Here is a 12552-nt window from a genome sequence, read left to right as displayed (position 1 = left end):
TTCATTTCATCACTTCAAAGACCTCAGTGAGAATTAGGTTTCTACCTCCCCCAAAATTAATTTCACTCATTTTGATTATTTTTATTGGAAAAATAGCCTTGTAAACATGATAAAATTTCTTCCATCTTATCCCAAAAGATGTATAGTATAAAATGGTAGTTAAGAATATGGACTCTGAGGTTAACCTGATCTGGTTTTATTTATTTTATTTATTTATTTATTTATTTTTGAGACAGAGTCTTGCTCTGTTGCCTGGACTAGAGTGCCATGGCATCAGCCTAGCTCACAGCAACTTCAGACTCTTGGGCTTAAGCAATCCTTCTGCCTCAGCCTCCCAAGTAGCTGGGACTACAGGCATGCGCCACCATGCCCAGCTAATTTTTTTTCTATATATATTTTTAGCTGTCCAAATCATTTCTTTCTATTTTTAGTAGAGACAGGGTCTCACTCTTGCTCAGGCTGGTCTCAAACTCCTGACCTGGAGCGATCCTCCCACCTCGGCCTCCCAGAGTGCTAGGATAACAGGCGTGAGCCACCATGCCCGGCCCTGATCTGGTTTTAAATCCCATCTCTGTCACTTACTATCTGAATGGCCTTAGGGAACCCACTTAACCTCTTTAAGCCTCAGGGATAATAGTATCGTAGGTTTATTGGGAGCCTTAGATGAGATTATGCATATAAAACCCTTAGCACAATACTTAGTACATATGAGGCACTCAAGGAATATTACTGTTGAAATTATTAATAATGATAAAACCAGCTCCCTGCCTACTGATAGGGAAACTAACATATGTAAAATTTGTATTCTTGACTACCTTCCTAACAGAATGGCTTGGCAAATGGCTATTTATGAGAATGCTTTACAACATTAAATTCACTTCTATGCAGCAATTAAGACATTGCCCACACAGTATTAACTGCACCCTCCCCTTACTCCTGGCTAGAATAGGGAAGAAGTTAAGTGATTGGATCAATTAGTTTTCAGGCACTTTCTAAAATATGAACAAGTTCAAAGGAAGTTCATAAGGGCCAGATAAAATAACTTAAAGTGAGAAATATCTTGATTTTCCCAATCTCTGCATGGAAAAATGATTGTGTGTGCTGAGGAAAAGTGAAACAGGTTCACCTGATCTAACCTCAGCCATGGATTTTAAGTGAAGTGCAGATCCTTAGTGACTTGACTATCTTTTGTCTTTCTTATAGCATCTACTCAAAGTCCAAGAGGAATACAAAAGGAAAGAAGCTGAACTTGAAAAAGTAAAAGATGATAAGTTGCAGGCGGAAAAAATGTTGGAAAATCTTAAAGAAAAGGTACATGTGCCCTAAGTGAACCTTTTCCCTTGACCCTTTTACCCCCTTTTAGTGACAATGAAAATGCTCTGGAAGTTACTGTGATAGGAATCAATGTGGAATGTTTGGCTGATTAGGGATTAAAAGCCCTTCTCCATGGTAACTTGTATTAAGGGATCTGCTTTTAGATATGAGTCCTTGGCATTTATAAGGGTTCTAGAGAGTATACCTTTTGATGAATAAGAGGTCAGTCCATCCCTAAAATTCCTCATTCTTCCCCCTTGGAGAAGACCAAGTGTACACCTCTTCCCTGCTTCATGTTGTCAAGCAAATAGCAATACAGAAAATTTGTGTGAGCCAAGATAACTTTGAGCATTTCGTTAAAGGAACACAAGAGCAACCTAGAATGTTGACATTTCATTGCAGACACTTCATCTAGTGTAATAGTGAGCAGCTGCAAGTGAGAATAGAAGCCAACACCAAAAGGAGGGAACCCTTGGATAGAAACAAGGAGACACAGTATTCTAAAGCTAGATACTAGCAACAGGGAAGTCAAGATAGAACTTTATAAAGTGAAAGCCCTCAGTAATAAGAGCTACCAGTGAGGACCTCTGAGAGCATCTGCTAACATCTGGATGGATTAGTGTATCACAACCATGAATCGGGTGCCTGGTCTGTTCAAGGTGTATAGAGTCTACTATTGGCTGTCTCCCTGTCATACCTCTTCAAGCTGATGCGTTATCCTCTGAAAAGAAAGGCCCACTGACCAGAACTGCCTGATTTTAATGTCTCTGAAGGAAGAGAATGTTAGAAGCTTGGACCAAGAGTCAGAAATCAACAATGATATACTTCCTCAAGACCTCATGCTCTTTATCTTCTGTGTTCAGCTCAGGAAGATGCAATGCACACAGGTCCTGGGTGTGTTTACCAGTGCAGTGTCTTCCCCCAGAGTGTCATTAAGAACTGGCAACTTTGGTGTAGTTGAAATATATGATTGAAAGTGTTTTCTTCTAGAGGCCATATGCAATATGTTTTTAATTCTTCCACTTCATAAAACCAACTCACTTTCCAGTTTTTGTGGATACTATTAAAGAAACAAGCACAATCCCAGAGAAATTCATTTATCAAGCATTTAATTGAAATGTGCCAAAGCTGCCCTCCTAATCAGGATTTCCGTCATGCTATCAGAACTTCTAAATGTCCCAGAGCTGCCACATAGCTGTTTTACTTTGGGCATAAAGTACATGAGTATGTAGCCAGAAGACTATGTAGACCTGGGGTTATGCTCATGACATTATGCTTAAGATCACTCTTCAGGATTTACATCACAAATTGACTTAAGGATATTTTTCATGTAAACAGCTTTCTGCTTTGTAAAGTATTTCATTTAAAGAAGCAAGAGGCCAAATGGCATAGGAGAAATGTGCCATTCTGTGCCTAATGATAAGTGTTTCTTATTTGAAAACTGAATAGACCATGAAATGGCAGCTAAAGAAAACAGGGAAGGAGATCCAGCTGATAATCAAAAAAAAGTCTGTCAAAATATGTTTTCCCTGTTATTTAAGCAAAGCTTCTTTTAGAGAAATTCATGACAGTTCATTATAAACTGATCTTCTCTGGGAAGCTGATCTGTGACCAAATATTTCAACCTGACACAATTAGGTTAGAAAGCAAAGTACCATCACATTAGACTGCAAAAATAACTTCAAGTTGAAAGGAAAGCAATAAGTTTTGGTGAGGATGGATCCTTTTTTGTTTGGTTTTGTTTGGGTTTCTTGACAGTAAGCTACAGTGTGAGTTATTGTCAGTGTTTTGCAATATAACAATGTGACTTATGTCTGTCTTACTGCTGAAAGAACTAGCTCTTTGAATCAGCTAGTAAAATTCAAGGTGATAAGCATCCCTTCAATATATTATCTAATTTTTTAAATGCCAGCTATAATAAAACTGAAGTCAGGTTTCAGTAAGGCTGCAGTTCTATTCAGGATGGCTAAAACTTCTCAGAATATCTTCACATCTTAAATCAACCCCAATCTGTTAAACTTTCACACTTGAGAAATGGCTTACTGGATCATTTAATGTTTTAAAGGGGTTAGAAGCAGATGTGAAGCCCATGGCTTAGAATTGAGCCAGTAGTATAAATCAAACGTGGCATAATGGTTACTGCCTGGATTGGATTCTAAGGGCCAAAGATTGAGTAGATCATCCAGAAAGGGTTCCCTTCTGACTATAGTCAGGAAGCCTGTAAATCCTCAAAATAACATGTCTTGCTGCCCAGACCATTCATTTCATTCAGAGACAACATCCTGGAAGCTTTGAAGACATCTTTCAAGGAAACAGAAGGAATCCTGTCCCTGCCAAGGGTTTGTGGAAGGGAAGAAGTAACAAAGCATGAGTCAGCCATGATATCTGCGCCCCAAGGAGCATTTTACCAGAATTTTCTTTTACAACAGTAAGAGACTGAAGCAGTGATTTCTTTTATTTGTTCTTCTGAAGGTTCTTCCTTCACATTTGTAATACAGAAAAGATGTTCTCGGTACCCAAAGAAAGAAAGATCCATGAAAGGTCTGGAGGTATTTTTCAGTTTAATTGCTGCTCATGGATTTCACCTGAGTTTCCCTTATGACACCTACCTGCTACACTCAGAAAGAGAAAACCTTTCAACAACAAAGAAGGCCATTGACTAATGATATTTTTGGTCATGGTCATTTCTTGCTATAAAATCACAAATATTCTAACTGATAATGTCATTACAGAAAGAAGAGAGAGTTGCTAATCAATAGATAAAGGCTCTGGTTTTTAGTTTAAAAGCCAACAGTTGATTATCTGTGAGTGGATTGGCAACACTGTAGATTCTCTATTCAGAAATGGAACTTACCATTAACAGAGTATGTACCGAAAATCAAAAAAGAATGGTCTTTTAACAGTAGATGACCTGGAATGAAATCCTGACTCCACCAATTCCTGGCAATGTCATCTTAGCCAATTTTTCTAATTTATCTTAGCCTCACTTTCCTCATCTGTAGAATGGAGATAATACATATCTAATAATGCCTGGCATCTAGGTAGTAGACAATAAACGTTGGGTCTGGTTCCCCAGATTACTTGTACAGAGTCAAGAATGATAAAGGCAGAAAATAAAAGTGGGGAAGATAAATGTTTAAATTGTTCTGTGTTTTGAAGCCATGTAAAGAAGCTTTGGAATATCTGTGATGCTTTTTTAGTTTATGCTGTTTTCCCTCCCATTCAATAATCCAAATTGAATAATAATCCAAATTGCTTTCATGGTCCTGTGTTAAAAAAGTACCTGTTGTGTAGTTAATTAAAACCAACTCTATTGACAAATAAGGTGAACTGACCCAGGAGGCATGTTATTCCCACAGGAAAACTGTGCTTCCAGACTGTGTGCATCAAGCCAGGATAGCGAGTACCCTCTTGAGAAGACCATGAACAGCTGTCCTATCAAATCTGAACGTGAAGCACTGCTAGTGGGTAAGAAGCTAACAAACATATGCAATGCATAGGGTACAGCAGACGATGGGAAGGGTTTACCTAATATTAATAAGCATACACCAAGCATTTATGAAGCATGACAGTGCAAGAACTCAGAGTCCTGAAGATGAGGGTATAAGAACAAGTACAAATGTCCATAAAAATTGTAACAGCAGCTCCCAGCCCTCTTCAAACTCCTTGTAGCCACTGCTGCATGAAGTGTGTCAGTACCAGCACAATGCCAAGAGGGGTCAGCTGAGAAACATATTGGAGATTTTAAAAAATCTTTATGCAAGGATAGCTAAGCCCTCTCGTGTCCACTCAGGGAGCCAGTGCAGACCCTTTTTGGCAAAGAGCTTTTCCAGATGAGCCTCTGGAACAAGCGTATGCCTCTCGAGTTTTTCCAGGTTACTGACTAAGCTATTTTTACTCACAACATTTCAGACACCACATGAGAGGGTTTTGTTTTGTTTTGTTTTGTTTTGTTTTTTTACTTCCTAACACCAAATACATGTGGTCTTTTCTAATACCATGTCTCCAACTCTTTGACACTAACTGGGCATCCTACAATGTAATTTAATTCAATTCTGACATTCACTACCTGAACTTACCATTACACTCCACAGGTTTAAGAGCTCAGTCCCACAAGACTGACTTCACTTTAGACACCAGTCTCAAATATCAGGTCCCCAAGTTACCCACACTTCTGTCCAATTTGGCTACAACGTCAAGAGTTCCCATGACCCCCCACATCAGGTTTGATAATTTGCTAGAACAACTCACAGAACTCAGGAAAGTGCTTTACTGACTATTACCAGTTTGCTGTAAAGGATACAATGGAAGAGATGGAAAGGGCAAGGTATTGGGATGGGGTATGCAGAGCTTCTATATCCTTTCTAGGTGTGCCACTCTCCCAACTTCTCAATATGTTCACCAACTTGGGAGAGCTCTCTGGACCTTATCATTTAGGGGTTTCTATGGAGGCTTCATTACGTAGGCACTATTGATTAAATCATTGGCATTGGTGATTAGCTCACTTTCCAGTCCCTCTCCCCTCCCTGATGTTGAGTGGGAGGCTGAAAGTTCCAACCCTCTAATCATGCCTAGGTCTTTCTGGTGGCAGGCTCTGCTCTAAAGCTAAGGAGGGGCCTCCAGCCACCAGTCATCTCATCAGCATACAAAAAGACACTCTTATCACTCCAGAAATTCCAAGGGCTTTAGGAACCAGGGAAAAAGACCAAATATTTGTTTTTTGTATTATATAACATTGGCAGATGACTCAGGAGACAGTGGTATGTTGGACACAGGTGGGCTCTGATGAGATCAATGCAGAATTGCTCTCTCTATTTATAAAAATTCATTTTGAGAGGCAAGATAGCAAAATGGTTAAAGAATCAGACAGATATGGCTTCCCATCTTTACCCCACCATTTGTTTTCTGAGCTTCAGTTCCTCCATCTGCAAAATGGGCATAATGATATTGCCTACCTCAAAGGGCAACTACGAGTATTAAATAAAATAACTCATCTAAATCACTTAGCACAGTGCCTGGGCTGTAGTAACCCCTCATAAATGGAAACAACTTTACCCTTAGAGCACTATTCGCAAATGCTTGTTGACTTCATATTCTATTTGGACAACAGTGGCAGATTGAAATTCTAAAATATTTAAGAGGGACTAATCATTTAAGAGGGGGTGGTCTCGGGCCACAGGAGATAATCCCAGCTGCCTTCTAGGAAGCTCAGCCGACATTGGCCCCACCCCAGTCTTAACAGTCCTCCACACTGACTGGTTTCTGCATATTTTTAAGATATATCTGCCTCCTTTGGTAATAGATATTATCCTCAGATCTAACACTTTGATATGTTAAATAAAGATGCACAGGGGGATCTTCCATTGAGTCTTCAAGAAAGCGACAACTTATTAATGTCTTCCAACTCAAAATTCTTGACAAATTGGCATGGCAACAGGGAGACCTGTCAGAGAAGTACTGAGGGTAGAAGGAAGCCTCTGTAAATGGATAGTCTTAGGAAAAAAAGATTCTTAAAATAAGTATTTATTCTCTTGTTTTTAAAAAAGGTAGTCTTGGGTTGGCAGAGAGGAAGGAAAATCTGTTTTTTAAATCAGTTCTATGGGTTTGAACCCACAAAAACTGCTTAGTGTTTTTAAAACTATGGACTTATTTCTTGGCATTATATAGCCTTTTTTGGCCAGAACATCTAGAATTTCTTTGAATGTGGACTCTCTTCTTCAGAATTTAAGTTTCGCAGCTAGAATCAGTGTTTAGAAATTCGACCTACCTAGTCATTTAAGAATAAAGTAGTGTTATAAGTAATAGCATCCCTTTTGAACAGATTTTTGATCCCTCCCCCAATTTGTCCCCTTGCCATCTAATATTTGGAAGATTTTCACAAAGAACTGATTGAACTTCAAGCTACAATTTAAACTTGTGCTAGTCTTTGTCAATCTCTTAAAGGAACAGAGGAGTTGTAGTTTATAAACCAAATCAAATTTCGCATTTATTTCCTGACAGTTTTCGGCAAACTCAATTCTGGGTCTATTTGATGTACCTAAGATCTTATGAAAGGAGGTGAACTCAAAAAAATTAAAGTGAAAAATAGTACACTTTTGAGCCATTTACTTTCCACCTGTTGCCAGAGAAAGAAGTATTAGAACAATTAACCTGCTGGCCAGAACAATCAAGGCAGTATGTGAAGCTGACAATCACCCCAGAGTCATGCTGAGTAGAAATCACATGCATTCCTGAAAGCTGTAAACTGCTATAATAATTCTGTTACACAAAGAGATTCGGGGCTTTATGCACAAAATGCTAGCGACCACTTGAGTCAGCCATGAATTAAATGTTTGGCCTTTATTTACAGAGCTACTCACAAAATAAAACCCAAATACAATCAATAGATTGTCTTGTGAGAGGCACTGTGTTAATCAGGCAAAGTACAACAGCAAGGCATTATTAACACCTAAGAGGCTAAAGTCTAATTTAAAGGCCATGTGAAGAAGCAGCAAAAACCCAGCATAGCCTAAAATCATTGTAAAATTCTAGAATTCAAATGATGTTTAGCCATCACAAATAATGGAAGTGACTATTCAAATGCCAGCCTTTCTACGTGTGATATAGTACAGTGAGAGGCAGTCTGTGGTCAAGAGTGACTGTCTGGGTTCAAATACCAGCTCTGCCACTTACCAGCTATGTGACCTCGGGCAAGTTACTTAAACTTTCTGTGCCTCAGTGAAATGGGGATGGCAATACTGACCTCACGAGGTTGTTAGATTAAATGAGTACAATATATGTATACTTAGAATAGTGTCCAGTATGCTTATGTTGTACATATGAATTGCCTCTTACTATTCACTATCACGTGGAATCTCAAGGACTACAAAGCTCAAGTGTAACCTCTATGATATTGTCTCTGTAGGGATTATCTCTACATTCCTTCATGTTCACCCATTTGGAGCAAGCATTGAATACATCTGTTCCTACCTGCACCGTCTTGATAATAAGGTATGTGAGGGCAGGGATGCAGTGTTCTTTGTGAACAGGTGACTTGACTTAAGCATAAATAGGCCATTAATTATTGCTCTAAGGAAGTTTCCCTCACCTGCTCCCACTATGATTCAATACAGAGCTTCCCCTTTGCAAATAGGGTGACCATCTGTCCCAGTATGTCCAGGACTGAAGGGTCTCCTGTGGCTTGAGACTTTCGATGCTATAACCAGGGAAGTCTCAGGCAAACTTGAACAAGTTGGCCACCCTACTTCCAAAATACATCTTAGAAGAATTTTCCTCCCTTCTCTTAATTTACATATAAGCTGCAAATTAACCAATATCAGCTTTCTCACCCATTAAACTTTTGTCCTGAATTTTTCTTTTTTAAATTTATTTATGTATTTATTTATTTTTATTTCAGCATATTATGAGGGTACAAATGCTTAGGTTACATATATTGCCTTTGCCCCACCCGAGTCAGAGCTTCAAGCATGTCCATCCCCTACATGGTGAGCACCACACCCATTAGGTGTGTATATACCCATCCCCTCCTAACCCCTCCCACCTGCCATGTCCTGGATTTTTATCCATTAGCAAATGTTAATTTCCAGAATTGGAAGTCTTACCCCATCCACCTCTCCCACCATCACCGCTGCCATTATCTATTACAAAACAATCAAGGCAGGGCCAACAACAACAACAAAAAAGAGAGAGATGGAGCAATAAGCCGAGGGCCTCCGTAGCACAGACTGAATATTTGCTCACAGATGATCTCATGGGCTATTCTTTCCCTGGATGCTCTCCTTTAGGGGAACTCCCAGGGCACCTGGAGCAGGGGTAAGTGCTAATTCTCTAGGAAGTCAATGATGCCTCTTAGAGGCAAGAGGGGACTCTTGATTCCTCAGAATGAATCGATTTATGACACATTTTTTCAGAAGCAGCATTCAGTTAAAACTCCTCATGGAATATATTCCTTATTTTACAGGATCTGGGCCTTTTGAGACGTGGCATTGAATGCAGATTCCTGACATGTGGATGTCCAAACTTTTAAGCCATTTAAGCATAAATCCTCATAACAAAGACACCGGCCCACTTGGGAATCTCATTGCTCTCACTATAGTCTAGCTATATACATCCTCCTCAATGGCATTTGCTTTAGTTCTGACTAGCACCCCCCTCATTTCCCTCTGGGAATTGCTGCTATTCTGCACTTAAATAGCCCATTTGGCAGTGGAGGGGATAATGGAATGTGAGTACCAGGACCATGCAGTGGTATGAAAATGAACTATATGAACTATACATCAGTAAAAACTATCTGCTTCTTTTTTAACTTACAAAAATAAGACATGCACATTATCTTTAAAATGTAAGCATTATAGAAATATGGTAAAGGGAAAGTAAAATTACCCAGAATCCTACTCTTCAATGATAACTACTGTTAGTTTGGCATATATTACAGACCCTTTTCTATATATATGCTGTACCTATATCATATATATATATATATATTTATAAACATTATCTATGTTTTTTGAAATGGGGATTCCACTCTATATGATACCCTGCAATGTGCTTCTTTCATGTAACTGGTTACAGTCTACTACCAGCACTGGGAAGAAAGCATCACTTCACTCTAGGCCCAGTTCCTCCTTACCAGCTTCCTGCCACAGTAGTGTCAGGGCCTCCCTAGGAGAGCCTCAGTGATACCAACAGAATTTGGGCTCCATTCCTGCAGCTTCAGGCACATTTAGTGCGGCAGTAACTATGGACTTCTTTAAGGATCCGTTGGTGTCCTTCAGCCAAGCCCTGGTGCCCAGGTTCACAGTTAGGAAAGGTACTTTACTAACGTTACTAATGCAGAGATGATCACCTAAAAACAAGCTCTGAAGGAGTCCACAGATTTGTTTTTGTATTTAAGTGTGTGTGTGTGTGTGTGTGTGTGTGTGTGTGTGTGTTTGAGAGAGAGAGAGAGAGAGAGAGAGAGAGAGAAATGGGATGAGACAATGCACAGAAATAAGAACACAGAGCACTCCTAATTTCTCTTACTTTTCCTTTGTGAACTAACAAAAGCATGTGAAGAATTGTGCTCTGGTTGCAGCCATTTCTGCCTCCCTCCCCTCCCTAAAGACTTGGCAGCTTCAGTGGGTCTGCACATAGCATCACTAGCGCTGAGCAGCCGTCATTCAGCTGGCTACAAACCAAAGCCTCTCCATGCGACTGACCCCAGCTCTTTCCAATAGCAAGCTCAGTAGAGCCTGTCTGGTGGTCACAACAGAGGAACACTGTTGTCTGAAAGCCACTTTACCAACACACAAATGCACAAGGACAGGGAGGAGGCTATCTCCCCAAAAACACACACACATGCACATCAGCATTGTAAAGTAGGCAACACTGGGAAAGATTAGGAAAGTGGAACTGATTTTGAATGGAGATGCTCTCTCTGTCCTGCAGATCTGCACCAGTGATGTAGAATGTCTCATGAGTAGACTCCAGCACACCTTCAAGCAGGAGATGACTGGAGTTGGAGCCAGCCTGGAGAAGAGATGGAAATTCTGTGGCTTTGAGGGCTTGAAATTGACCTAAATCTCTTTGCCTAACAACCTGGGATCCTGAAAGTAACTGTGTGTTGGACAAGCTTAGAAAGTGATTTGTATTTTCAATGATTTTCAAGTAGAAATTGTTTTAAATTTGTCAATTCGTTCCTTGAATATGTTTTGAGTTAAAATAAGGATCCTAGAACAGCACCTCGAGCTACAGGCCCTAAAAAGAAATTGCCTCAAACCTCAAGTGCTGTAACTTCCTCCCCTTTCTGTCAATCGGTTGTCTTTAAGTATTGAAAAAGTCCTGAGACTAAAGAGTATTTGCAGTGTTTTTGGTGTCTGTACTACTGTTGTAGACTTTGCTATTTTTAAACACTGTTAACTGAAATGTTTCAATGATTTGTATGTGACTTGTGTTTCCAAACTTCTCTTTACATTAATGTTGTTACTGGTGAAAGGAATGAGAGCAGCAGTGCTTGGTACCCTGTGTAACTGCCATTGTCTTTCCAGTCCCCAGTAAACCTGTAAATGAATAGCACATCAGTGTCTTCTAGAAGGTGCTTGACCAGGTTCACCTTTCAAATGACAAAGCATGGATTGTGGCTTTTTGCAAAATTACTATAAACCAAAAGTTGACAAATGTTCCAAAGTTATTTTGTCTAATATATCAGATGAAAGGTCTATTTCAAAATGTTAAAGAATAGGTCTAGATGTATTCGCGGAAAGCAAAGTAACCAGTATGACTGGCATGTGTTCGTGCTATTCAGAATCACTTATAAATAGTCTGCTTTTAAGGGAGGGCATGTTTAGTTTTCTATGAATTAAAACACACTCATGCGTGGGCGTGCACACACACATACACACACATTAGTAGAGGGATTGATTTTCATACTTTCCCCTCTGGCCTTCTTACAGTCTGTTGGCCCCTTTTCTTCTGCTGTCAGTGTGTTGAATTACAAACCGTGTACTGCTGTAAATGTTGTGTTTACTTCATGCTGAATGTTTGCAAAGAGTTGATATAAGTATTAATAGTAATGAATTAATGAATAAATAATGAGCCAGAGTGTGTGAGGCTTCCTGCAAATAGGTCAGCTCCACCTGGAGTGCTGATTGCTGGGGACACTTTCAGTTCTGTGGTGCCCATCAGCAGATTGCAATGGCAGAGTATGAGTGGACCATTCAGCTAGCTCTGCTTTACTTCCTGAAAAGGAAAAAGAAAAGGAAAGGATCAAGGTTTGGGGCTAACATCCTGAGGCAAAGATGGTCTTTTTCTTGTGGTGGTGGTGGTGGTGGCAGTGGTGCTTATGACACAATTATGCCCTCTCTTGAGTCTCGATTGAGGATAAGAGAATGTATTGAGTAAGCAAAGCCAATGGAGAGTATTTCACGAAAATACTTTGTAAATGAGTTGTCAGTGGTGTTCAAAGTTGTATTTTTAAAAGATAAATATTCCTTTTTTATACCTCAGTTTGTGTTCTGTTTTTAATAACTTGCTCTCTAAGTGATCCTTTAGTAGATCATTGAAATTTCTTCCTCTGGGTTATCAGGATGTTGGAAGAAGATGCCAAACCTGCCTTGACAGCTAGAAATAGGGTTCCCACGACAACGCATTCATGCTGAAAATTGGCTTCCCCCTCAAGCACCCTGCTGTGGCACCAGCAGGAAGCTAGGGCTGTTTTCACACTAGCTTCCTCACTGAAGCATCTCTGTCATCAATGCTACA

General features: G+C 39.8%; 1 protein-coding gene across 2 annotated transcripts in view; it reads left to right on the top strand.

The window, feature by feature from the left end:
• Positions 1 to 12296, top strand: part of ENOX2 (ecto-NOX disulfide-thiol exchanger 2) — a 300855-nt gene extending 288559 nt beyond the window's left edge. Inside the window, exons 12-15 of one of the 2 annotated variants that reach the window (XM_045537544.1) lie at positions 1204 to 1311; positions 4674 to 4782; positions 8219 to 8304; positions 10741 to 12296. In XM_045537544.1, the coding sequence (XP_045393500.1) occupies positions 1204 to 1311; positions 4674 to 4782; positions 8219 to 8304; positions 10741 to 10872 (435 nt within the window). In that variant the 3' untranslated portion in view covers positions 10873 to 12296. The remainder of the gene's footprint in view (positions 1 to 1203; positions 1312 to 4673; positions 4783 to 8218; positions 8305 to 10740) is intronic. The other variant, XM_045537545.1, reaches the window with a different exon arrangement.
• Positions 12297 to 12552: the final 256 nt, after the last annotated feature.

This window comes from Lemur catta, chromosome X (genome assembly GCF_020740605.2).
Source record: "Lemur catta isolate mLemCat1 chromosome X, mLemCat1.pri, whole genome shotgun sequence".
Taxonomy (NCBI): Eukaryota; Metazoa; Chordata; class Mammalia; order Primates; family Lemuridae; genus Lemur; species Lemur catta.
The sequence above is the reverse complement of the archived record's forward strand: the minus strand, read 5'-3'. Positions and strand labels throughout refer to the sequence as shown.